General features: G+C 37.4%; 1 protein-coding gene across 8 annotated transcripts in view; it reads left to right on the top strand.

The window, feature by feature from the left end:
- LOC127804460 (DDT domain-containing protein PTM) overlaps positions 1 to 27226 on the top strand; it is a 76095-nt gene that overhangs the window by 27165 nt on the left and 21704 nt on the right. For 6 of the 8 annotated variants that reach the window (XM_052341325.1, XM_052341332.1, XM_052341335.1 and 3 more), the window contains exons 7-9: positions 24559 to 25399; positions 26566 to 26854; positions 27095 to 27219. In XM_052341325.1, the coding sequence (XP_052197285.1) occupies positions 24559 to 25399; positions 26566 to 26854; positions 27095 to 27219 (1255 nt within the window). Of the gene's footprint in view, positions 1 to 13; positions 1707 to 24558; positions 25400 to 26565; positions 26855 to 27094; positions 27220 to 27226 lie in introns of those variants that run through there. The other 2 variants (XM_052341351.1, XM_052341356.1) reach the window with 2 other exon arrangements.

The raw sequence follows: 27226 nt of genomic DNA, 5'->3' as shown, positions 1-27226 counted from the left end.
AAATTTTTGGCAGAATGGTACCATGGAGATGCCTTTGGGCTTATGATGGAAAACTTTAGTAATCTCATCGGATTTAGGTGCCACAAATGCCGTAATAGGGCATCTCCTATCTGCCCCCATTTGCACAGAAAGACTAGTGATGAGGCCCAACTGGACAATTTGAATGAGGATGTCTCTATTCCTGTTGCTGTTTCAGCTGAGGAACTGGAAGAGCATAAGTTCCACGCAGACAAAGAAGCAAAACATCCATCTTTTGATGACAAGTCTGGTCGGACGGATTGGGAACCAGGGAATGTTCCTAATTTGAACCAATTGAATGCAGAAAATGAGTTGACATGTGCAAGTAATGAGCAGCAGATAAGAGAAGCAATTCAAATTCCTGAGGAGCAGATACTAGACCCGTCAACAGAATCCGGAGACCATGCTTCTTTGGCAGAAAGTACAATTGATTCAGGAACAGAACACTCTGTAGCAGCTAGTACCCTAGTTAAAACAGAATCCCTGTCATCCAAGTCTGAAGTTGATGTGGCATCCACAAACACACTGTCATCCACAGAACACTCTGTAGCAGCTAGTACCCTAGTTAAAACAGAATCCCTGTCATCCAAGTCTGAAGTTGATGTGGCATCCACAAACACACTGTCACCGGGGCATATGCATGGTGAATGATTTGGTCAAACTGCCTTTTCAGTTTTGCTTGTACATAAAACTCAAGCAACTATGGCAAGTAAGGCATCAGGAGAAATAGTGGATGGGGAAGAAAAGATGGAATGGATTAGGTTTTCAATCTATACTTTGACTGATTTAACAAGGCTGCCTTTACCCTAGAGAGATAGAAATCCTTTGTGAATCTTAATGATCAGTGTAGGTGAATCTTCTAATTCGATGCAGACAAGGTAAGTAAATGATAGGAAAAGAAAATGTCATTTAGATCTTAGCTGAAAATTGAACAGTGATATAGGGATTATTGAAAATAAGGAGTTTAGTTTGAGATTTGCGTCTTATCCTTTTTGTAGTATCTAATTTTCTTGCAAGATGACTCTTAAAAAAGTATAGCATTGTTTTTGAGGTAGGAAAATTCAACCATGGGTACATGACATTGTTCATCTGTGTAGATGAGCCAATACCTTGAGCTCATCGAGCATGCATGCAAGAGGCTTAGGTGTTTGCTGAACATGTGTGCAAATATTCCTTCTACCTTAACTTGGATTCCCTATATTTTTCCTGCTTTTTATCCCTACCATTTCTGTAGTTTTTAATTGATAGATATTGGACGGCATGGATGTAGCTGTTGAAAGATGTTGGTAGGGTTTAGCAGCCTATGTATTTGACAGTCATGTGAATTGTAATTTAACATTCTGCCATTTGACAGATGTAGTAGTTCATGGAAAATTATTAATGCAGAATTTGTAAATAGTCTGCGTTGGAAACAGTTTATTTGCAAACGATGGTAAGACAGTGTACAAAGACGACTTTTCCTCTACCCTTACAAAGAGACATGCCTTGTGCAGTGGGGGTGCCCTCTAAAGGTATGTAGATTGTATCAAGGTAGGGAAATTGCATTGGTTTTTAACGGCTGTTGTATCATTTTTTATGATGTTTTAGTCTTTTGCTTCTGCACTTGTAATTGTTGGAGATTAAATGGGAAATAGAAGTATGATTCGAAACTAAAAGGGTCCCATTTGTCATCTAAATGTCCCCTAACCTGTCTGTCATCCATTTTGAGCTCAACTCTTTGAATTCATTGAGTCTGAGGGACTTGTATGCCCTTTCGTCTCAAATGCTTCTCTATGCCAAACATATTGCCAATTTCTTAGATGTGATGAATTGTTTGTGTGGGATTGGTGGTTCTTCTATTCTCTTTTTTTTTTTTTTTTTTTCATTTCTATTTTAATGGCTTCTTTTGATGAAACTCTTGTAATTATGCTTAAATTTATTGTGCAAAATTGATTAGAAGTAGGTAATTTTTTTTAAAGAAAGTAACACCCAAAGATGGCAAAATAGATTTTGTTGTAAAATCCATAAAAATACACAAGCAGTTTCATTAAGTTAGAAACTTTTTGAAATTGCGAACCTGAGTTCATAATTTTGTTGATAATTTTTATATTTACTTAGCTTGTGTGCACCTAAAGACTTTTAAAAAATTGTGAACCAAAATATATTAATAGTAACAACAACATATGAAGTTATAATTCTATTGGATAGGATTGGTTATATAAGCTGTTGTTTCCTAAAAATGAATGTCAAAACTCTAAAGTTTATAATGTCCAATCCTAATATGGAGATATCAAGGATTATTATAATTTCTTATCAATTCTAACTATAAATAGGGAAAGACTATGCTCTCAAGTAAGTTACTTCTATTAATTTAAGAATTTTGTATTTTTTTTGTAATTTTCAAAAATCTAATTTTAGTATCGAAGTGTTTGTATGGAAAACGCCTTTCATTCTCTAACAATTTCTTTTTTGTAGAGTTCTCAAAACTTGAAGACAAATCTCTGGACATAAATTTTATTATTGTATTCGAACAATAATAATATTAATATTATTAATTGTAATATTACTATTATTATATAATTACAAATCAATATAATCTAATAATGTATTAATATTATTTAATTACAACATTAATATATATTCTTAAAACATAGTAATATATTTATTATTATATTTAATAATTTTGATAATATTTTAAATTAATATGCTATCATATTCGAATTATATTGTAACTCTTTTTATATCTTATAGATTTTACTATACTAAATCTAAGTTAAAAAGAGTAAATTACATCATTAATGTCTAAACTTTTTGCTATGGGAGAAACTACTCACTATACTCATTTTTGTTATCGCAATTATTAGATTTCGTTTTTTTGTTAAGATTTAGCTTTTATTTTAATTTTTTGTCATTTTTTTAACAAAAATTGGCATAATATATATTAATATAAACTCTAGAATCATTTAATGTTATTGAATGTTATTTTAATCCATTTCATATAATTCTTCATCTAAATTTTAATAAAAATCAAAGTTTGGTGGTTACAATGTCAAAAATTAAAGAATAATAACCAATTTATTTCAATCTTATATAATACAAAATTCAAAGACTAATAGGTTAATTTATACTTAAAATATACTATTTTAAATTTTTATAAATTTAAATGTATTAAATTTAAAGTTGAAAAGTTACTTAGAAACTATCAAAATATGCTCAAATGTATTTGAAAAGAAAAAAAAAAAAAAACAAAGACAACTTATTTTATAATGGTTACATTAGATAGGAAGTTATAAAGGATCATATTATTAGTATCCCTTGAGTTATATTTTGGGCTATTCAATGCATGTAAAATAACAAAAATACCCTTCACGTCTCATCCGTCTTAGGTGAGGGATATTTTAATCATGTACCTCACCGTCTTATTATTTTAAATGAGAAATATTTTTATCAGTTTATATATATTGTATAACTCAAGATGTAATTCAAAGAGTATCAATAATATTTTTTGCTACCAAATATCTTTAGAGGGCATTTGTTAATTAAAATATGGGATGAATTCCGAACTTTTATCATTTTCAACATGTTTATTAAGTTTATCTGATTATTTTTAAAAAAAATGATTAATGACATTTTATCTTGATATTTCAATATATGTTTTATCTCTCCCCCTCAAGATAAGCATGTATTGATCTTTACAGATAAAAAAAAAATGACATTTGTATTCTCTAATACATTTTAAAAAATTTAACAAACAGCTTGATAAAAATCTTGGAATGCTTCCCAATTTTATCTTGATCATTTTATATTTTGATTAAAAAATTATTTCAAATTTATCTTAATACTTTTTTTATCTTGTTCATTTTAATATTAATACTCCTGAGGTTCTAAAAATAGCAACAATTTCCTCATATGCTCGGTTGAATGTTGTCACCTCGTTGTATGTTCCCCCAATGTGCCACACTCAGAAGAGAAAGCAATGCTGCAATCCAAATGACGCATTCTGCTCCAGCATCTTCATCTCTGTAACATCAGATGCTCCACACTCATTGCTCTCCTTCTCTCCGTCTCTTTCAAGCCCAAGCGTTTTCCCAGTCGCCTCCGATTCCTTACAACTGCCACTCTCGAATCCGGGAATGGTACTGCTGTCTCTGTCGCCTCCAAGAAGGAGCAGACCGAGCCTCCTATGGAAGACGGTGCTTCCCTTTAGCGGCCATTGTTGGACAGGTCTCTCTATCTTTATCTCACTCTCCTCTCTCATTGAAGAATATCTAGTGTTTGTTTTGGTTGCAATTTCCTACGTTGCTGTGGGAATTAATTCTTTGATTGATCACTCTCTTCCCGTGGTTTAAAGCTGCCTGTACCACAAGCGGTTAGCACTACTGTTGGATGTAAAAGGTTTAGAATGCCAGACACTTTTGATGATGCAAGCGGTTTGGTTTTAAGCATCTTCAATGTTATTCCCTGAACCTGTCATGCCAGATTTCTATTCAACACTACCAAACTATTTTTAATTTTGAAGGTTATCTCTTCCATGTTCTACGTTCTTCTACATCTTGCCCCCATATATTCTTGTTCCACCCCGGCTCATATATATGTTGATACAGAAATATACATAGACATCTTGAAGAAGATCCTCAATAGGGATCGTGCTGACCTGGAGCTTTGTTTATCTGAGGGTCCCAGAACAACTGAGCGTTGTGGCAGTGGAATGTTTACAAACCGTTGGGACAAAGAGGATAGCTCCACGTCTCCTTTGTTTTCTTGCACTGATCTTTCAATGTGTACAAGTGCTCTCTGAACTTGCAATCTCTCTCCTTTGGGCCCTCCATCATCCTCAATATCAAATTCTCAGCAAACTGTATTTATAAACCCCATCGTTCCTTGATTTCTGGAACTCTGAAAATCCAAAATTGCATCAAGAAGCACGAAACCCCAACCCTAGGCTACACGATTCAATCAAAATGGAAAGCTTGGTCCTGTCTTGTTCTGCTTTAAAGCTGCTTGTATCACAAGTGGCCATTACTTATAGCCGCTAGTGATACAAGGGTCTCTAATAGGTGCAAATGACCCCTGCTGCCGGGCTTACTGCACCACCTAACATGTTTGAGGTGACCACTAGGAAGCTTAGGATTGGACTCGGATTGGGGGACCAATAGTGGACTCTTAGAACCACCATTTTTACTTTATTGCTTACTTTGTTTCTTTATTACTCTGTCATGTAATGTCGAGACTCTAAAGTTTTTTTATATAAGTCAATGTTTGTTTTCTGAGTTTTTAAAGCTGGGGAGATTATTCGATGGTAGGCTAAGTTTTGTCTCAGGGTTCACGATTAGTCATGCTTCTCACTGGAGGGGGTGTGACATTAAGCTAAGGTGATGGGGGATTCCCTTGACATTAAGCTAAGGTGACGGATTGTTGCTTTTGATCACTCCCAGGCTTTTGTTTTTTTGTACATAATATCTTTTATTTTGCTTCTTCCCATGGTTTTCTTATTTTTAGTTTCTTTTTCATCTTTTGGCCCAGAGGGTGATCATTGTTATGTTCATGCCCTTGGTTTTTGGTCGGTCTAGGGTATGCCTTGGCTTTGGTTTGTAGCCATTTCGACGTTAGTTTATGTTCTATGAATGTCTCACTTACAGAAAAAAAAAAAAAAAAAAAAACCATTCTCAATTTGTTTCTAAATCAACATTTCAAGAATATATATCAATTAACGAAATTGAGAACATATTTAACATGCATGGGAATGATTTTCAAAGCATGCTAGTGCAAGAATAACCACTAATCCAGTGTTGTTAAAGGCCCAAGGCGCACTAAGGCACAAAGGGTCTTGAAGCTTGAGGCGCAAGATGAGGCGTGCGCTTGGCAGATGCAAGGCGCATGTTGACTAAGAAGAAAGAAAAATATACTTCTTAATTGAATAATAAGTCATAAAATAGATCCTAATCACATATCAACATTTATGTTATCAAAAAATTCAAGAATTCAACATGTATTAAATAAATCACAACATAAAAATAACTTCATGACATACTTGTAAATTTCAACAAATTAAATCTGATTAAGGATTAAAACTTCTATTCTATTTCTAAATGCTGCAGTTCTATACGAGTATACTTGAAAATTTGTAAAGACTAAGGCTAAATTATGCCAAAAAATGTTAAAAGAAAAACGAAAAAGAAGAAGCAGCAGCAGGCATCAACAAATAAAAATTAAAAAAAAATAATTGAAGAAGAAGAAGTAGCAGCAGTGCAAGAAAGAAGAATAAGAAAAAGAAGCAGGCTAGTAGTAGCAGCAACGTAAGAAGAAAAAGAAGAAGAAGTAGCAGCAGCGTAAGAAAGAAGAAGAAGAAGAAAAAGAAGCAGGCTAGCAGTAGCAGCAACGTAAGAAGAAGAAGAAGAAGAAGAAGAAGAAGAATTTTAATAGCAGCGGAAGAAGAAGAAGAAGAAGGATAGCATGAGAAGAAGAAAAAGGAGCAGGAGGATAGCAACAACGTAAGAAGCAACTGTGTAAGAAGAAGAAAAAGGATAGTAGCAACATAAGATTAAGAAGTAGCTGCATAATAATAAAAAGAAGAAGAAGAAGAAGAAGAAGAAGAAAAAGAAGAAGAAGAAGCAACAAGGATTGCCAAAGAAGAAGCAGGCTAGTAGCTGCCAGTAGCGTAAGAAGAAGAAGAAAAAGAAGCAGGGATTGTCGATATGTTACCTTGGCCTGGAGAAGCAGAAGCACCTCAATCAGAACTGGAGAACTAGAGAAGAACTTGAGGAGTTGCAGTTGTTGTGTTGTGTGAGAGAAAAGAGTGCTGCGTAAGAGAGTTTTGGAGCCTTTGAGGTGTAGTCTCTTGGCCTTCTAGAAATTAGATGAGTTGGAGCATCATATTTTTGAGTTTTGTTAACTTTTCAATATTGTATTTTATTATTTTCTCTCTTTAAGTTTTAACAAAAATGTTTAAAAAATAAAACATGCTGATTTTTCAACTGGGCATGTGCGCCTGATGGAGGTGCGCCTGGCTGGATCTCGCCTCGTCTGGATATGGCAAGGCGAGATGGTTGTGCCTTGAGGGGCCTTGCACCTAGGGGCGCCTTTAACAAAACTGCACTAACCTAACCCCTTTGTGAGAAAGTCCATAAATATCCACCAACTTTACTTTTCATTCATGCTCATATTTAAGTTTGATGATTTAATCCTCCTCTAAGCTTGTATTTATGAGTCCTTTAGGTTTTATCCAGATCCTTTTTGGTTTTGGATTCAATTTCCCTTAATATTCCTCGATTAATCACAATCCTTATAAAATCCTGACCAACTAATACATAGGCTTTTCTTTTTATTTATCCTCAAAATTTACATCTTTAATCCTAATCCCTCTTTAACAAGGAATTGGGTTGTTCCCAATTCTCTAATAAATCCTAATTATAATCAAATTCTCTTCCAATAATACGCACACATATCATTCTGATTTCTGCTTATTTATCTCAAACATAATCAAGTTTATCCTCAATTTAAACTTCTAGACCATTCTAAATCTCTCCACAACTATAATGATCCCTCTTACCTCAATCTCCGTTAGAATTTGAACCCAATCCCAAGTTCTTTGAAATTATGATTAACCTATCCTAATCTATAATGGTTTTAGAAATCCTATTTCCTCTTGGATTAATCTATTTCTCAAAATTTGGGTTTTACACTTAGGTTTCATGGTTAGGTCTCGCAACCCATAGAGGGGGGCATGGCATCTAAATCCCACAATGCTTACATATATGAGAATTGAAAATACACTGTAACACCAAACTTTTAGAAAGAGATAAATAGGAGGGAAAATTGAGATGATATGGATTATCATAATTGCGAAGGGATTAGGATTCAAGGTGTAAGTTTAGGGATCAATCGAGGGAGGTAGATATTAATTGGAGAGAATTTGATAAGGAAAGGATAAATCAAAATTGGAAATAAATCAATTCCTTCTAGGAATTAGTTATCCAAAATTGTAAACAAATCAATTCTTTGTTGAAGAGGATAAACTGGAAGAAAAACCTATGTGTTATCTAATCAGGATTTGATAAGGATTATGATTAATTGATAATTAGAATAGAGGGGTAAATTGAGTCCAAAACCAAAAGGGAATTGGATGAACCTTAAGAAGCTTTTAAATAAAAGCTTAGAGGAAGATTAGATCATCAAACTTTTGAGTTATGAAAATCAATTAGTAGTAAAGTCGCTCGATATCTGTGAATTTTCTATAAAGGGGTCAGGTGAGTGGTTATTTTTGCAATAGTAGATGTTGTCCAGAAAAATAGCCAAGAGAGGGGGTGAATTGGGTTTTTAAAAATTAATTAATAATTTTTAACTGTTTAAAAACTATTAAATTTATAATTTTAATATGTGGTGATTGCAGTAGAATTAATAACAATAAAATCACATAACCACAAGAAACAAGAAAAATTTATAGAGACAAGTGAGCAAAAAATCTAAAGAGCCTAATCATCTCTATCAAGACTTAGCTTGAGCTTCTCAAGACTTAGTTTGAGGCAAGTGAGCAAATAATCCCCTCATACAATAAGTGAGTAAAATAACAAATTTACAACTAGAGGCAATTACAAACAAGTCACCAATGATTGAGAATTTCAGGCAGCACACTTCCAGTAGTTTGAACCTTCTCACTCTTGTTTGAATGCTCTATCAAGTTTGTTCTCTACCTTGAGCCTCTATACTTACCCTATATATATATATATATATCTTCCAAACACACTAGCCATTAAAGAAAAGGTTAATATGAAGTTTGAAATTCAAAAAATGTTTAGACTTTCTCAAACAATGAGAAAAACATGTTTCACCTTTAATTCAAAATAAATTTATTTTTTGCATGAGAAATCAAGATTTAAAAATTCAAATATAATCTTTTGAGACATAAATGATTAAAACAAGAAAACATGTCTAAAAACAATTCTCTTTTAATTCAAAATAAATTTACTTTTTGCATGAGTAAGAGAAAAATGTCTAAAAACAATTCTCCTTTAATTCAAAATTTGAAAATTCAAATATAAGTTTTTGAGACATAAATGATTAAAAAAGAAAACATGTCTAAAAGTAATATTCATTTAATTCAAAATAAATTTACTTTTTGCATGAGTAAGAGAAAACATGTCTCAAAATAATTTTTTTTAATTTAAAATAAATTTACTTTATACATGAGTAAGAAATGCATTTATTAAGATATGAAAATTTAAACATAAAATTTTGAGACATAAATGATCAAAACAAGGAAACATGTCTAAAAACAATCCACATTTAATTTAAAATAAATTTACTCTTTGTACTCACTTTTAATTCAAAATAAATTTATATTTTTGTATGAATAAAAAATACATTTATATCATAAAAATATTTTTGTTATTATCAAAATTATATTTACTTATCCTTGAGCTTAACAGTAGATTTTGAAAATTATTCCCATGCATGTTTTGACAATTGTTTTTGACATGAATATGTTCTTAGTTTTTATTTGAAATATATATATGAACTATGGATTTGAAAACAAATTGAGAACAAGGATTTGTAAAAATTGTTTTGAGAAGCTTATCGATGGTGTTAGCATGTGATTATAAATTGTCTTGGAATCACTGGGGAAGTCCAAGGGTTATAGTGCCATGTGAATTTTAGTTACTAAATGAGAGAAGAGCCTAGCATATTCTGGTCATGAGACACTCCACCAGGTGCTTGGGGTAGATCGCGGGAGAATTACAGGGTTCCCTTGTATGTTGTTTGATCTAGGACTGTACTGCTGATTGAGATATTTACAGTTAATTGATGTTGTATATATCTTGGAAAATTGATAGCCATATCATGTGATATGATGTGATTTTTATCGATGATAGATGTTAATGCTCCTGGGTGTCATGATCTTTCTGTTCTGATGGCTTTGTCTCTGTAAGTTTTTGGTCAAGGTGGCGTGTGCTTAAGGAGTTGGGTCTTGATTCCCGATTCCGAAAGCGCTGATTTTCTCAGTCAAAATTCAAACTCCAGTTGTCCCGCCTAAGTGCTGGTTGCAGTCTGTGGAAGCGGAGGTTGCGCCCGACCTCGCGACTGGTTTTATGGATTACTCCTCGACCTGGGCTTGCGACCGGTTTCGAGGGGTTAGTTTTTGTCAGCCTTTTCTTTCTGTCGTGCGGTGTTGGGTAGCGGTGGTGTCGAGCTTCCTGGGGATGTCCTGTTTCATTGATCTTACCCATCTCTCCGGATGGGTAGGAAGAAGGTGAAGGAAGCAGCTAAGGCGGTTGGGCCATCAGCTGAAGATGTCTTTAAGGCGTTTGGGATTAAGCCGGCGAGCAACGTTCCGTTGGGGGTTCGGGCGTCTGGGAAGGACAAGGAGCTTCAGGAGCCGCTGGTTTCTCAAGCGGAGACGGCGAAGGAGATGGCCCCAGATTTAGCCGCAGTCGGAGTTACTCCAGAAGACGAGGTGGGCCTAGGGCGGTCCAATGAGGAGCCTCGAGACCCGTCCAATGAATCTTCTCCATCGGGCGACCATCATCCAGTAGAGGAAGCTCCGTCCCAGGTTCCATTGTTTGCCCTGCTTCTGTGCCTTCACCTGTTCCGATGGCCGATAATGTGCAAGAAGCTGAAAAAGTGGTGAAGGCCGCTAAGATGGCTCCATGGGTAGGTCTTTTTAAGGATAACAGGAAACTGGACCAGGGACATACATTGAAAAGGTTTGAAGATGATCATCAGGAAGTGATCCTTGGGGCTAAGGATGTCTACGCTGTTCAAGAGACTTGGGGGTCTGCTTTGGTGGGATACTTTGCTGGAAAATTTCCAGGAATAACGGCTCTTCTGAAACTGTGTGAAAGTTGGAATGTCTGGTATCAGTACCTTCCTCATGCTAGTGGTTGGCTTATTTTCAAATTTGCAAATGATGATGCAAGGGATCAAGTTCTCAAAGGTGGGCTGTATTTTGTATTCGGTAGACCTCTTATGCTTAAGATCATGCCGAATTGCTTTGAGTTTGGAGCAGACAACTTTTGTTCAGTTCTGGTGTGGATTAACCTCCCTGGGCTGCTGATTGAATGTTGGCATGCGATTGCTTTGGGTAAAATTGTCTCTAAGGTGGGCAATCCTATTGCCACGGATAAGATGACGGCTACTCTAGAGAGAATTTCATTTGCTACAGTGTTGGTGGAAGTTGATGCAACGAGAGAGCTAACCTGGAATGTTCGGATTAATCTCCCTATGGGGAAATACAGAGACCAGCATGTAGTCTATGAGTTTGAACCTAAATATTGTGTGGATTGCAGAGTGATGGGTTACGCAAAGGGTTCATGTAAAAGCAAGGTGTAGGTTCCGCAGGAGAAGATGCCGGACCATGTTGTTAATGAGGATTCTCGGAAGCACCCTGGTAAGGTTAATGATGCTGAGCCGTTGGAACCTCAGATGCTGCCTATGACGGAACATCAAAATCAAAGGGGTTGTGAGCCAGAGCCTAGCAATCAGCTTGGAATGGTGGTTCGTTTAAGGGATGGGAAGCAAAAAGTATCCGTTGATGTTCAACCATGTGCAGTGACCACCCCTGTCCTAGATAAGGAGGGGCCTTTCCAGATGGTCACTTGCAAGAGAAATAAGAAGGCTGATGATGTTGATGGGGGTGGGGGGAGCAGCAAGTTGCCTGCATCCAAGAAGATGATGGGAAGCAAATCTCATGTAGAGAATGCCAAGAAGAGTCATGCTCGGAGATAGGATCTTCCACCAATCAAATCTAACAGAATGAAGGGCGGTTAAGCCCTTCATTCACCACCATGAAGATCTCCAGCTGGAACATCAGGGGTTTTAATATGCCCTTGAAGCAAATCGGGCTACAAAGTTTCATGAAGATGCAACATGTGGACATTACGGGTGTGTTGGAAACCAATCTCAACCATGAGAAGCTTTCGCGAGTTCTCAGGTTCAGGTTTAAGGACTGGGAGCAGGCAAATAATTTTGATTCGCATGGGGGCAGGCGGATTTTGATTCTTTTGAACCCATTGACTGTGGAGGTCATCCATTGCAAGGTTAAATGTAAGATTTCTTCATCTGTTTTTCATCTAAGTTATGTGTATGCTTTTCACACGATCACACAACCAGGAGGCAACTTTGGTGTAATCTTTCTAACTTTGCTCGGCATTATGAGGGGCCCTAGATGCTTTTAGGGGATTTTAATTGTGTATTGAAGGACAATGAGAAGATTAATGGATGTGCGGTCAATTTTTATGAGATTAAAGATTTTTTGGATGTGTGTCTTTTGGCTGGTTTATCAGACATGACTTCCTCGGGCTATTTCTTTACTTGGACAAACAATTCAGTGTGCTCCAAGCTTGATAGGGTGCTCATCAACAATTGTTGGCGTATTCAGGGGTTTGAAGGCCAGGCCACGTTCTTGCCATCAGGATGCTTATCGGACCACTCCCCTGTTGTGGTTTCTCTTTTTCAACAAAGGAGTATTCCCAGGAGTTCTTTTAAGTTCTTTAATATGTGGTCCAAGCATAATCAGTTTCTACCCACTGTTCGTGAGTGTTGGGAAGGTGAATTTCATGGGTCAAGCTAGTTTACTTTTTGCATGAAGCTGAAACAGCTTAAGGGTCCTCTTAAAATGCTGAATGTTAAGCATTTTAGTCACATTTTCGTGAAGGCTGAGATGGCTAAAAAGGATCTTGAGGAGGCTCAGCAGGTTGTTCAAAACCAGCCTCATGATAGTGAAGCTTAGAGGAAGGTGGTCAGTTTGCGTAAGAGGGTGTTTCTCCTCTTGGATGCTGAAAGAATGTTCTACTGGCAGAAAGCCAAATGTGATTATATGAGGCTTAGTGATAGGAGCACTAAGTTCTTTCATAATATTGTGAATTGAATGCCAGGCGCAATTTCATTCCTATGGTTTTAAAAGCCGATGGGGAGGCCACTTCCTCCTCGGAGCAGGTTGCTGAGGAGTTTGTTAGGTACTTTAAGGGCTTGTTGGGTTCTTCCTCCCCGTGTGAGCATGTTTCCATCGACATCCTGTGTTTTGGTCCTATGTTAACCCAGATGCAAGCGGATAGGATGATTAATGATCCCTCGGATCAGGAAATCAAGTTGGCCCTCTTTGATATTGGGGATGACAAGGCCCTTGGGTCGGATGGGTACTCTTCATGTTTTTTCAAGAAAGCCTGGAATGTTGTGGGAAATCAATTATGCCAAGCGGTTAAGGAATTCTTTAGATCGGGCTTGCTTTTAAAGCAGATTAATCATACGGCTGTTGTGCTTATTCCTAAAAATGCCCTTGCCTCGGTTGTGATTAATTATAGGCTTATTTCTTGTTGCAATGTGCTATATAAGGTCATATCTAAGATTTTGGTGGCCATGATGGTTCTTGTGCTTGGGTTGATTTTTGACCAGGCTCAAGCCGCTTTTGTTAAAGGTAGGAGCATAGCAGATAATGTCCACTTGGTTCAAGAATTATTGAGAAAGTATGGCCGCAAGAGAATCTCTCCTAGATGCTTACTTAAAGTGGATTTAAGCAAGGCATATGATTCGGTAAATTGGAGTTTTATTAGGCAGATTTTGCTGGGCCTTGGATTTCATTCTCGGTTCGTTGGTTGGGTCGTGGAGTGCATTTCATCCTCCTCATATTCGATTGTGGTCAATGGTGCCTTGTGTGGCTTTTTCAAGGGGGCGAGGGGTATCAGGCAAGGAGACCCAATATCTTCCTTTATTTTTGTGTTATGCACGGAATACTTATCAAGAGCTTTGAATTATGTTGCCTGGCAGCCTGATTTTAATTTCCATCCCAAGTGCAACAAACTTTGTATTTCTCACCTTATTTTTGCGGATGATATTATGCTCTTGTCAAGGGGGGATCCCATCTCTGTTTCAATGCTCATGGATTGCCTTAAAGATTTTGCTGTTGTCTTGGGTCTGTCCGCAAATATGTGGAAGTCTAGCGTTTTTACTGCAGGGTTACAGGGGGAGGATCTACAGGATATCCTCAGCATTACAGGTTTCTAGAGAGGCAACATGCCCTTCCGGTATCTAGGGCTTCCTGTTGCGGCTCAGAAGCTTAGAGTGAGCTTTTATGCGCCTCTTATTGATAAAATATCGGATTGTATCAGTTCATGGACAGCTTCTTCTTTATCGTATGCTGGGAGATATGAGCTCATCTAGGTTGTTCTACAAGAGACTGAATGTTATTGGCTTTCAATTCTCAGTGTCCCTAGTGCAGTGATTGATAACATTGTCCGTTTATGTAGGCTTTTCTTATGGAACTCTAATTTTCCATTAGTTTCTTGGAGGTTTGTGTGTATGCCGAAGTCTGAAGAAGGCTTTGGCCTTAAAGATCTCAGAAGCTGGAATACTGGGTTGCTATCCAAGATCTTATGGAACATTCACTCCAAGAAGGATTCTCTATGGGTTAAATGGATTGGCCACCAGTACTTAGGGACAACATCCATTTGGGAAAGGGAGCGTAGAGAGAGGATGATTCATCCTTATTCAAAAAATTGCTGTGTATCAGGGACTCTTTATTACAAGATGGAGGATCCCCCGATGGTGTTGTGGCCATTATATCGGGTTGGATTGAGAATGGGGCCTTCAGGTCTAAGGCAGCGTATGATTATTTCAGGCCTAAAGGGTAGAGAGTCGAATGGTTCTCAGTGGTGTGGAAGTCCAACCTGATCCCCAAGCAGGCTTTCATTTTTGTGGCTGTGTGCTAAGGCAAAAATTCTCACTAAGGACAGGCTTTTGTTTCTTAATGTTGATTGGTCATGCCCTATGTGCTACACAATTGAAGAGTCTTTGAGACATCTTTTCTTTCAATGCCATGTTAGTTCAAACATTTGGAGCTCGATTAGGGCTTGGCTAGGCCTTTCCCGCACAATGTCAACACTGTCAAGGGGGTTAAAGTGTATTCAGAGGCAAGCCAGAGGGTCTTCTTGGCAGAGCCGTGTTAAAAGGATGGCTTTGGCAGCCATGGTCTACCACATTTGGGGTGCTAGAAATCGGAGCGTTTTTGAGAATGTAAAGCCTTGTAGTGAGAGTATTTTTCTTTGTATCCCCATGTTTTGATCCAGTATGAGACTTTTCTTCAGGGGCTTTAGCTTTGTTGCCTCTGTTGTCTTGGATATGCCCGGTGTATACTGTACATTTTGATTTTTATACATATTTACATTTGATAAAAAAAAAGAAGAAGAAGTCTTTTTTGGATGGACCATGCTACTTGTACATCAAGAGCTACACCTTGGGTTACACACGAGCACAAATGACTAAAATACCCCTCGTGCCTCATTGCCTTGCGCTGCCTCACCTTACCACTTTGGGTGAGGGGTATTCTTGTCATTTTAACTGCATAGTGTAGCCCAAGGAGTACAAATAGCATTTTCTTTTTTGGATATTGATCTATTATGTGGGGTAACCCTCATTGAGCTTTAAACTCAACCCTCTCCTTGAGCTTTGTCAGGTGAGCAAGATTAGCTGGACTATACACAGACTTGGATTGGGAGACATCAGTGGACTCAATTTAGGATAAGTTTATGTCACAACCCCTATCTAGAGGTAATGACTAGTGAGATTTGCCATGAACCCTAAGCCAATGCTTAAAAATTACGAAGCCTAAAAATCTGTCCATATTATTACCAATGAAATATATGAAAAGTCTACAAAAGAAATAAGATGAAATAAAAACCACTAATATCCTTGTTTACATAATCGATATGACTAGCAATAACTGAAAATAGTCATCCTAAATTGAGTCCATTGATATCCCTTGACTTAGGTCGGCGTCTAGCATGTTGTAGAATGTTCTAGAGGCGCATTGCTAGCCGTAGGATCAGATGCATGAGGAGGTGGAATGCCTATAAATAGCCCAAAGGGGGTATAGTTAGAGGGGGGAGAAAAGCTAAATGCTCTCTTAACCCTTGTATAGTGTGTTCTTGAGTAATACAAGTACTCTTTCCAAGATTCCAACAAAAGTGCCTTCCTTTCCTTTTCCTATTGACGTTCTTAGCCTTAATTGAAGCAATTATGCCATCAAGAGCAAAGGTGTGTTGCACGATCTTTGGTAGCAACACCAAGCCTTTGACAATTAACATGTATCACCAATAAAAAACACATAATATCACTTGGTGTAGCTGTCACAGCCTAGGCAACCACCTTCAAAAGGTAGCCCAGACCGCATGCCCAGCGATCCCCTCTAGCACACACCAACGTGCCGGGTCACCCCATCCACTGCAATGCCCCTAGAGTTTGCTTTGATACCATACTGTCACAAAAGTGAGATATGCCTCACAAATGTGAGATATCAATCTCTCCACTTTTATCACCGAGATAATCGAAGTCAAAATCATCGGCTTGACACCCCGATACAAAAGGACTGGCTGCTGGGGTTGTTTAAACGAAATCACCTTTCGTCGACAATCGACATTGGCATAATGTTGTGATAACCAATCCATACCCAAGATAAGGTCGAAGTCTCTTATGTCAAGCACCACTAAGTTGGTAGGTAATGTCCTATTGTGCACCCTAATCTCACAATCCTTGTATACCTCACCACACATCAATACCATATCTCCCGACGTAGACACAAACAAATAATACGACAATGTAGTCTGAAAAATAGGGAGATGACATACAACGTGCGGTGCAATAAAGGAATGTGTAGAACCCGTATCAAAGAGTACACGAACATCAATACTATACAAGGAGAGAATACCTTGGATAGTGTCATTCATTTTTTCCGCATTAGCTGTTGTTAGAACGAATACCCTTCCTTGAACATGTGGTCTATCAGTGGCGGTAGGGCATTGAGTTGATGGGAGTGCCAATTGTGGAGTTGTTCCCCGTATCCTAGGCATTGGCAGTCTCTGGTTAATTCTCTGACCTTGTCCCCCTAGCCTCTGTCCTCCATACTGAGGTGGTTGTGTACAATTATTTGCTTTGTGGCCCTTTCAACCACATTTGAAAGATGTCACCTCTTGAGTAGGTATAACATCCTAGTTTTGAGGACAATCCTTTTGAATGTGTCCTAGCTAACCACAGAAATAACGAACCCCACTTCCAAAACGATAGGGTCCTTTATGCTTCTTCCCACAAAGGTTATATAACTGAATCTCTATTATATTCCTGCTTGGACCTGCTTTCCATTTCCTCTTCTTCTCATTGTTGTGGCCTAGAGAGGTACCTGTTCCTTTAAAAACTACTTGTCCAGACTTCGGCTCATTCCTGTCTCGCTCAATAGCATATGCCCTTTGTACCATTGTAGGGTAGCCCGTAATCCTCGCACTAGCTAGTGCATGTCAAATGTCCACACATAGATCCCTTTAAAATTTTGCGGCCTTCTTAGCCTCCGTTGATACCAAGTTTGGGGCAAATCGAGCTAAGGAGATGAATTCTGCTTCATATTGAGCCACGGTCTTATTCCCTTGTACCAACTTGATAAACTCACAAGTCTTTTGTTCTCGAATCCACTCAAGAAGGTAAGTTTCATTAAATGCCTCTTGAAGTTCTGTCCAAGTTGGTTCCCTGCCAACATACCTCTGTCAAGCAGTTTCCCACCATCTCTTTGCATCACCTCTCAAAAGGAAGGTACCAAGTTGCACTTTTTGCGCATCATTGCAACCCATGGTCTAGCGGGGAACAATGATGGTCAGACACCTACCCCTGAGACTCGGGGAATTGAAGGTAATACCGGGAGCCTGTTGTTGAAGAACTTTATGGCACTTCGACCTCCTGAATTCTCTGGAGGAGTAGATGTTTCAGATGCAGAGAATTGGATGCTATTTGTGGTGGGCGTGTGTTACTGTAGGCGTGTGCTGGGAATCCTACATCGATCCACCAATGGGTGGATGCTAGGCTTATATATGTTGGTTAGGTAGCAACCTTTGAAGATGGTTGCTTAGGCTATTATGGTAGGTATCAATTTTTCACAATGTATTGAACATCATTTATTCAAGGGAACCACAATGATATTCAATAATTAATTCAAACCCTAATAGATATCTCAATAGGTAATATAGTGCTGGATGTAACAATGTACAAGGGGACCTAGTAATTTTTCTGGGACCTACTCCCAAGTACTCAGTGGAATGTCTTTTGACCAGAATCTACTAGTCTCTTCTCCTCCCATTGAGAAACTATAATTCACTTGGCACCATGTAGGTAGCCGAATTCTATTTAATTTACCAGAGTAACCCTTGGACTTCCTCAATGGTTCCAAAACAATTTATAATCAATGCTAACACCATCAATAATCTTTTCAAAATAATTTTACAAATCCATGTTCTCAATTTGTTTTAAATCAACAGTTCATATATAAATATCAAGTAACAAAATTGAAAACATGTAACACATCATTACAATTTTTCAATCATGCATGGAAATGATTTTCAATATATACTAGTGCATAAGCCACCATTCACCTGACCCCTTTATATAGAAAATCCAAAATATAATCTGCCAATATTGAGTGACTTCGCTTCTCATCGATTCTTATAACTAAAAGTTTGATGATTTAATCAACCTCTAAGCTTGTATTTATAAGCTTCTTAGGGTTCATCCAATTCCCTTTTTGTTTTGGATTCAATTTTGTATTTGTTCCTAATTCTCCAATTAATCATAATCCTTATCAAATATTTATCAAATAATATATAGGTTTTTCTTCTAATTTATCCTCAAAGTTTACATCTTTAATTCTAATTCCTCTTCAACAAGGAATTGATTTGTTTCCAATTTTGGGTTGCCAATTCCCTCTTTTACAAGGAATTGATTTGTTTGCAATTCTGATTTATGCTATCCTTACCTCTTTTACAAGGAATGATTTGTTTCCAATTCTGATTTATCCTATCCTTATCAAATCCTCTTTAATTAATATCTACCTCCTTTTCCAATAGATCCTCAAATTTACACATTGAATCCTAATCCCTCCACAATTATGAGAATCCATATAATCTCAATTTTCCCTCCTATTTATCTCTTTCTTAAAATTTGGATGTTATACCTAAACCAATGAACACCCCTGTCCATAAGCTGGATAGATGACATTGAAAAAGTTTGTACTAAAAGAGGTGAGGAAAACCAAAAAGAATTTGGTGAAAAACGAAACATGACATGGGATACATGACCTTGACACTTTTCTTTCTTAATTAATGCCCAAATGCAATTTTGAGATTATTGCTCTTTAAGAGATATAGCAAATTAGAAGGCAATTAATTATATTTTGCTCATAAAACATTTATATTTAATGCTCATTCCTTTTCAGACCTATAATAACCATCTCAATCAAAGAAGACTTGAAAGGACTACTTCAAGTTGTCACCCGACACCCCTTGCCCACCATTTGGCTCTTAATTATCAACACATTCATTCCCAACATTTCAATATTTATGTATTTAATTCTGTAATGATTACTATTTATATGTTTAAATAAAATATATTAAAATTAGTCATAATTAGAAATATTTTATACAAGCATCATATTCATATTTTTTTCATGTATTTTTAAAGATTTTTATCACTTTACCATTTTATGTAAATTTTTTATAACATGTCGTTTAGGATAGCATTTATCTTTGAAAAGATTACACACATTTCTTGAGTGATATCTACAAAAGGGTTTTAATGTGGGAAAATGCTATTGGTACACCCATTTTGTACACCTTGGGCTACAAAATGGGGTATTATGACAAAAAACCCCTCATGAGGCGCATAGAGGCGCGTGAGGCTCATGGAGAGGCGCAGGGTATTTTGGTCATAATACCCCTTGTGTAGCCCAAGATGTACAAAAATTGTGTACATGTAGCATGATCCTTTAATGTGTGTGTGAGGGAGAGAAAAAGTGTGTTCCTTGTGTCAAGTTGTCTAGGAGAGAGAGAGTAATTGATCTACTGAACCAAGATTGAATTGATTATGGAGATCTGATTTTCTTGGCATTGCTACCTCACCTTATGCAACCCTTTCTCTCTCTTCTCTATCTCTAAATTTAAAAATTGAATTTCTAATGAGATAGGGAGAGAGTTACTCAAATTGTCTTTTTCTTCCTTTTCCTCTCAAAATTGCCCTCCTTAAGGCCATTGTTTTGTTAAGAGTGAAGTTTTTACACTAGAATGTTACTCATATTGTCCTTTTCTTCCTTTTACACTCAAAATTGCCCTCCTTAAGACCATTGTTTTATTAAGAGAGAGGGGGAGAGAGAGAGATTCTCAAATTGTCTTTTTTTCCCTTTTCCTCTCAAAACTACTCTCCTTACGACCATCGTATTAGTTATTTGTTGGGAGAGAAGGAAAGAGAGAGAAGTTCTGATGAGAGAGAGAAAGGGAGTTTCTCAAATTGTTCTTTTCTCTCTTTTCCTCTCAAAACCACCCTCCTTAAGACCATTGTGCTTATTGAGAGAGAGCAAAGAGAGAAATTCTGATGAGAGAGAGGTAGTGTGTCCCCTTTTCTGTCAAAACTGTTCTCCTTAAGACCATTGTTTTTATTGAGAGAAGCAAAAAGAGAGAAGTTCCTCGTGATCTGTATGAGAGAGATGAATGTTCCTCGTGATTTGTGTGAGAGAGATAGAGCATTCCTTGTGATCTGCGTGAGAGAGAGAGTTTTCCTCGTGATTTGCGTGAGTGACAAGTTCTAATGCGCGAGAGAGGGGGAGAGAGAGTTACTTAAATTGTCCTTTTCTCCCTTTTCCTCTCAAAACTGCCCTCTTAAGACCATTGTTTTTATTGAGAGAGAAGCAAAGAGAGAAATTCTGATGAGACTCATGAGAGAGTCCTTTTCTCTCAAAACTGCTCTCCATAAGACCATTGTTTTTATTGAGGGAAAAGCAAAGAGAGAGAAGTTCCTCGTGATCTGTGTGAGAGAAAGTGAGAGAGAGAGAGAGAGAGAGTTACTAAAATTGTCTTTTTCTCCCTTTTCCTCTCAAAACTGCCCTCCTTAAGACCATTGTTTTTATTGAGAGAGAATCAAAGAGAGAAACTCTGATGAGAGAGAGTCCTTTTCTCTCAAAACTGCTCTCCATAAGACCATTGTTTTTATTGAGAGAGAAGCGAAGAGAGAGAATTCCTCGTGATATGTGTAAGAGAGAGCGATAGAGAGAGAGTTACTCAAATTGTCTTTTTCTCCCTTTTCCTCTCAAAACTGCCCTCCTTAAGACCATTGTATTTGTTGGGAGAGAAGCAAAGAGATAAGTTTTGACGAGAGAGAGTCCTTTCCTTTCTTTTCTCTTAAAACTGGTCTTTTAAGGCCATTGTTTTCATTGAGAAAGAAGCAAAGAGAGTGAAGTTCCTTGTGATCTTAGCATGTAGATCACAAAGGGGAGTTTGATTACTTATTGTGGCTTTGATTGATTCCCTCTCTAAAGAAAGCCGCAGTTAATTGTTGCAGAAGAAAATGGAGTTCGTGGGAAAAATGGTGAAGAAGGAGTTTCAAGGGCTAGGGGTTTTGTCTGGAGTCGTGAATTCATATGACCCTTCGACTGGGTTCTTTGAGATCTTGTATGAAGATGGAGACTCTGAGGAGCTGGAATTATCTGAGGTTGCTTCACTTTTTGATGGAGTGGGAGTGGTACCGGGAATGGGGACAGGAATCATGATTAGTAATCAATCTACTGCTGATGCTTCTGAGTTTGGACCCGCAAAGGAGCCTCAGGTCTACCAGAAGCCCAAGAAGGGATGCCGCCTTCTTGCTGATTCAGGTAAAAAAATTATGCTAATTTCATGAGTGAAACTTTTTTGATGGAGAGTGGCGAGGAGATTATTTCAAGGCAAGATGGTTCAAACCAAAAGGTTTTTTCAGAAGATATTGTTTCTGCTTTTTTGGGGAATTTGAGTTCTGGTTAAGTCAAAGAATGGGGCAGATCTAAATGTTGGGTTGAATTTAATTGAGGGATTTAATTTAAATAGGGGATTTAGTTTTTTTTTTTTTTTTGGCTAAGCAAATTTGATTTATATGTCTGTTTTGAAGGGCACTCAAGGATAAATGCTTGTATTGATCTCAATTGGGATGTGGATGATGAATTTGTAGATAACTCAAAAGAGGGTGATTTGAGTAATCTTGGTGCGGAAACTCAGAAGAGAAAGTGTTCTTTTGATTTAAATATGGTATTTAATAAAGAGGGCAATAGTTCAGATTTTGACCGTGAAGGACAAGTTAAAGAGAACACTTCAGTTCATGTAGTTGAGGAAACCCAAAAGCTGGAGACAGATGATGGTGTTGAGGAATCTCAAATGGTAGGTGATAAGACTGCAACCCCTGGTCAAGAAGAATCTGAAGAATACAGTGTTCTTCCTGCAAAGCTACCATTACCCCCTTCTTCTGAAAACTTGAATTTGGATGGGATTCCCATACTTGATCTTTTCTCTGTTTATGCTTGTTTGAAATCATTTAGTACATTATTATTTTTGAGTCCCTTTGAATTGGAAGACTTTGTGGCAGCCCTAAGATGCGAGACTCCTAACTTGTTATTAGCTTTTATCCATGTGTCTCTTCTGCAAACTTTGAGGAAGCATTTGGAACTTCTTTCTGCTGAAAATTCCGTCTCTGCTTCTAATTGCCTCAGGTATGCTATCTTCTCTCTCAGTCATCATCCATTCCACAGTTTGAAACGTCTTCCTCTTATGCTTATCTACTTAAGATGTTTAACTGTAGGAATCTTAACTGGGATTTGCTGGATGTGATCACCTGGCCCATCTTTATGGTGGAGTACCTGCTTATTCATGGCCCTGCATTGAGACCTGGTTTTGATCTTTGTAAATTGAATGTAATTGACAGTGGCTACTACAAACAACCAGCATCAGTAAAGATTGAGATACTTCGGTGTCTATGCAATGATGTGATAGAAATGCAAGCCATAAGGTCAGAGCTTGATAGACGAACACGGGCAATTGAGCTAAATATGGATACTGATTGGAATATAAAGATTGAGAGCTCAAAGAGGAGGCGGACTTCTGTGGATATTTCTCGTGGTTCTTGCTTCACTAAGGAGGTTGTCAAGGGAACCATAGATTGGAATAGTGATGTATGCTGCCTTTGTAGGATGGATGGGAGCTTAATATGCTGTGATGGTTGCCCTGCCGCATATCATTTCAGGTGTGTAGGAGTGTCTAGAAATCTCATACCAGAAGGTGATTGGTATTGCCCTGAGTGTGCGATTGACCGAGATAAGCCCTGGCTGAAACTGGCAAATTCAATTCGTGGGGCCGATCTTTTGGGAGTTGACCCCCATGGACGACTATATCGTAGCTGCTGTGGCTATCTATTGGTGTAAGTTTTTCCCTTCCACAGTTGACAGAGAGTTGGCAGCGATTGAGTTTTTGATATTTCATAATGCTAGTTTCATCTCTTCCATGATCACTTTCAAAGATTGACCAATGACCATTATTTGTTTCAGAACATAGAGAACATGCTTGATCAGGGATGCATAGTTTCAGATAAAGATGAACATAATAAATAAGACTATTTTTGTGAACATAGAAATAGGTCAGTTCCAAATTCCTTACTATTTATGCATGATTTTTCTTGATCTAACCAAGAATCAACTTTCTCCTTTGAGTGGTGTTTCTTGGAGGAGATTTACTAACTAAACTTGAGGTTGAAAGTGCAATTGACATAATTAGAACTTGTTAAAGAGTATCCTTGCTGGGTAGTTGATTGATTTAGGTACCTTATTGTTCTAGAAACTTATAGAAGCAATTGAAATATTTCTCCTGAAGAAGAAATGGATTTGTTTGAATATGTTCATTGGATTGAGGAAAGGCATGTCATGAAATGAAGTGGGTGGTCTATTAAACTGTTCATTAGTATGAAGATAATTGGTGATTTTATGAAGCTGTGTCCAATTTCATAAATGTGTTCATAGGTCTTGATCTTTCCAACTTATGTGCCGCTATCACATGGAGTGACTTTTGCTTGATTCCCACGTTCAGTGGGAAAGATAGGCATGATGGGCTGAGCCTCTACAAAATCATGTCACGTTTTCCTTTGGGGGAAGAAATGAGAAATGCATGAATTATGAAGTAATATAAAAGTTGGTATCTGTTACTAACTATGGCCATGCCAAGGCAACAAATTGTACCTTTTCTCCCTTTGATATGTGTTTTATGGCTTTAATGAACATATAATGACCTTTTCAATGTTTAATTTCTTTGAGATTTAGCAGTAGATCACTTGCATTGACTATTTATCATCTATATAGGTAGTTTTTATGGATTAATAATCTTTATTCTGATGTAAAAACTTTGAAGTCTTTGCTGATTCCTTATATGTGGCACCATTCTTGCTAGCCCCCTCTCCTTTTCCAGTACTGATGCATTTAGCTACCTCTAAAGCCTTTTTCTGGATTGCCATTGTTTGAGTCATCATTCTTTTGTGTGTATTGAACTAATTCAGCATCATGAAAGGTGCTATATTGTAGTAGCCAGCTGTAGATAAATGACCTGTTCAACTTCGTGGAATCTTAAACAACTGGAAAATGGTAACATTCTTATGCTAACACTTGCTGCATGTCTAGAGAGGATTTTTATGATAAGTTGTGTGGTATTATTTTTTCCTATGCCTCTTTTTATGTCAATAAAGCTATTTGAAAACTGTTTGCAGGTCAGATTCATGTGAGGATGAACCCTCATATCGCTGTTACCACAGAAATGATTTGAGCATTGTTATTGAAGCACTCAAGTCAGCAAATACCCTTTACCACTCAATAGTTGGTGCAATCTTGAAGCAGTGGAATATATCTGTTTACCCAAATGGAGCAGATGGTTCAAATAGATCCTCTGGAACTCTAAATGGATCTGAGATTCAGGGGAAAATTCTTTCTGTTGGAGACTGCCCTTTGACTTCTACAAGTTTTGATAGTTTGCAAGGGAAGAACATCCATTCAGCAGAGGGTGGGCACATATTATTCGCATCTGATACAAGAAAAGATGATACATCAAGAAGACGGTTAGAAACCAGCTATATGAACTTTTATAGTCATGCCCAAACAGTGTCATGGGTTGCAGAAGAGTTAGCAGGGAAATCATCAGAGAAGATCAATGAGAGCTCTAGAAAATCTGTTGAGAATATAATTTTGACACAGATGAAGGCCATATCAAAGAAATCTACTATTTTTTTATGGCCAAACATTCAGAAGCTAAATCCCGATGCAAGGAAAGAAAAGTGCGGGTGGTGCTTCTCATGTAAGTCACCAGATTATGAAAGGGATTGCTTATTCAATCTAAGTGCTCCAACATATTTTACGAATAAGGTGCTTGGTCTTTGTTCAAAATGGAAAAAGAAGGGCCATCTTGCTGATGTCGTGGGCTATATTGTTTCAATTGAACTTCGGTTGCATGGTTTACTGTCAGGCCCATGGCTAAATCCACATCATAGCAAGCTTTGGCGCAACAGTGTTGTCAAGGCATCTGATATTACTTCATTAAAACATTTTCTGCTCATGGTAAGATGATTCTCCTTGGTTTTGAATTAACCTGGCAATTGTAGTTCGTATAAACTTGGTTGCCATTAGGTGTGAATCTGCTGGATATGTTCAAAGGGCATTCCTCAGATCTATATTCAACCTGATTTCATCTATATTACATTGCTTTAGCTCAATTGATTTTAATTAATATCAAGTTTTTAGTTTCCCTTCATGATTTGGCATACTACTAATGAATTTTATAGATGAACTAGTTTTTATTGAGTGGTAGAAATACAAAATAAATTACTGTTAGTTATATTGGTTAATTTTGTCCTATCTGAGTTAACTTTTCTCCCTGCAGTCTCTTTGATAACTTGTTCCAGTCATTTCTTATTTTCATCCATTCTAGAGATTTACCCTTTTTCATTCAAACCTTGTTGTTTTGAGTCCACATGGTCTTGGTTTGGAACTAGTGAAGTTTTTCTCTGTTGTAAACTGGGTCAGAAGTTAGTGGGAATTACTTGGGCCACATCCTGTGAACTATGCAGACAGTTCTAAATTGTAATAAAATTTCAACAAGGTACATGTACTTGTTTGAGAACATAAGATAATGGAAGTTTTTAGGCCGTCTAAAGTGATGGAAGGGTAGACTGGGTTTGAAAGTGTTTTGACTTTCAACTGACAGGCTGCTCAAAATGCTGATTAGGAATATCAGGTTTTCTTGGAACTACTGATACTGGAGATTTTATCAGGTGTTGTATTGAAAGAATTAATAGACACATGCAGGCTATTTGATATACCAAGTACCCCTGAATATAGATCTAATAAAGTACTAAATTAATAGATGTAAATACTAATACCACTGTGATGCTCTCATAGAGGCTAATAGCATAAGCAGATTCAACTAGTAACAAAAGAAAGGCCATGGACCCCTAATGCTTACAAGTGCCAACACAATAAGATCTGTAGTTTGTTAAACCTGTAGTTCTTGGTATGACATATCACTTAAGCTGTGCCAAATTGAATCTTAATAATCTTAAAGGAAATGTGCAAGGGCTACATTTCTCTCTCTTCTTTTAGTGCTCTCTCTATGGTATTTTAAGCATTACATCAACTTAACTGTAATAATGTCTAATCAATGTGTATCTAACTTTTGTTTTGTTCCTTCCTGTATGTGGTGCTTATTCCCAATACTAATCCTGCAGTTAGAATCAAACTTGCGCCCTCTTGCACTTTCAGCAGAGTGGGTAAAGCCTGTTGATTCTGTTTCTACAATGGGTTCTGCTTGTCATAGTTTGCCCAGTTCACTAAGTGGGTCTTCAAGACATGGGATGGGCAGAAAACGTGCTCGGTATTTAGATTTAGAGGTCAACCAATCATCAAATTCTGCAAGAGGTCTGGGCTTATTTTGGTGGAGGGGTGGTAGACTCTCCCGTGAGTTGTTCAATTGGAAGGTTTTGCCTCGCACCTTGGCTTTGAAGGCTGCCCGGCAAGGTCAGGAACCTTTGTTTTGTAGTCTCCTGTTTTTCCCTAACTGAATAATATGTAAATTTGTTGGAATCCTTGAATAATGCAGGTGGATGAACAAAATACCAGGAATATTATATTGTTTTCTTTTAGCAAATTCTGAATTGTCAGGATATAATATTCCTGGTATCTTTGTTTTGTATTCTTTTTTTCCCCCCCTCCAAACTGGATAATATCTGAATTTGTTGCATGCCTTGAATAATGCAGGTGGATGTATGAAGATGCTAGGAATATCTTATCCTATTACTTCAGAATATGCTCGAAGAAGCCATAATATTGCCTGGCGAGCTGCTGTTGAGCATTCAAAAAGTGTTGAACAGCTTGCTCTCCAGGTGTGTG

The sequence above is a fragment of the Diospyros lotus genome, chromosome 1 (genome assembly GCF_014633365.1).
Source record: "Diospyros lotus cultivar Yz01 chromosome 1, ASM1463336v1, whole genome shotgun sequence".
NCBI lineage: Eukaryota > Viridiplantae > Streptophyta > Magnoliopsida > Ericales > Ebenaceae > Diospyros > Diospyros lotus.
Note: the sequence above shows the minus strand (reverse complement) of the source record. Positions and strands in the feature narration are given on the sequence as shown.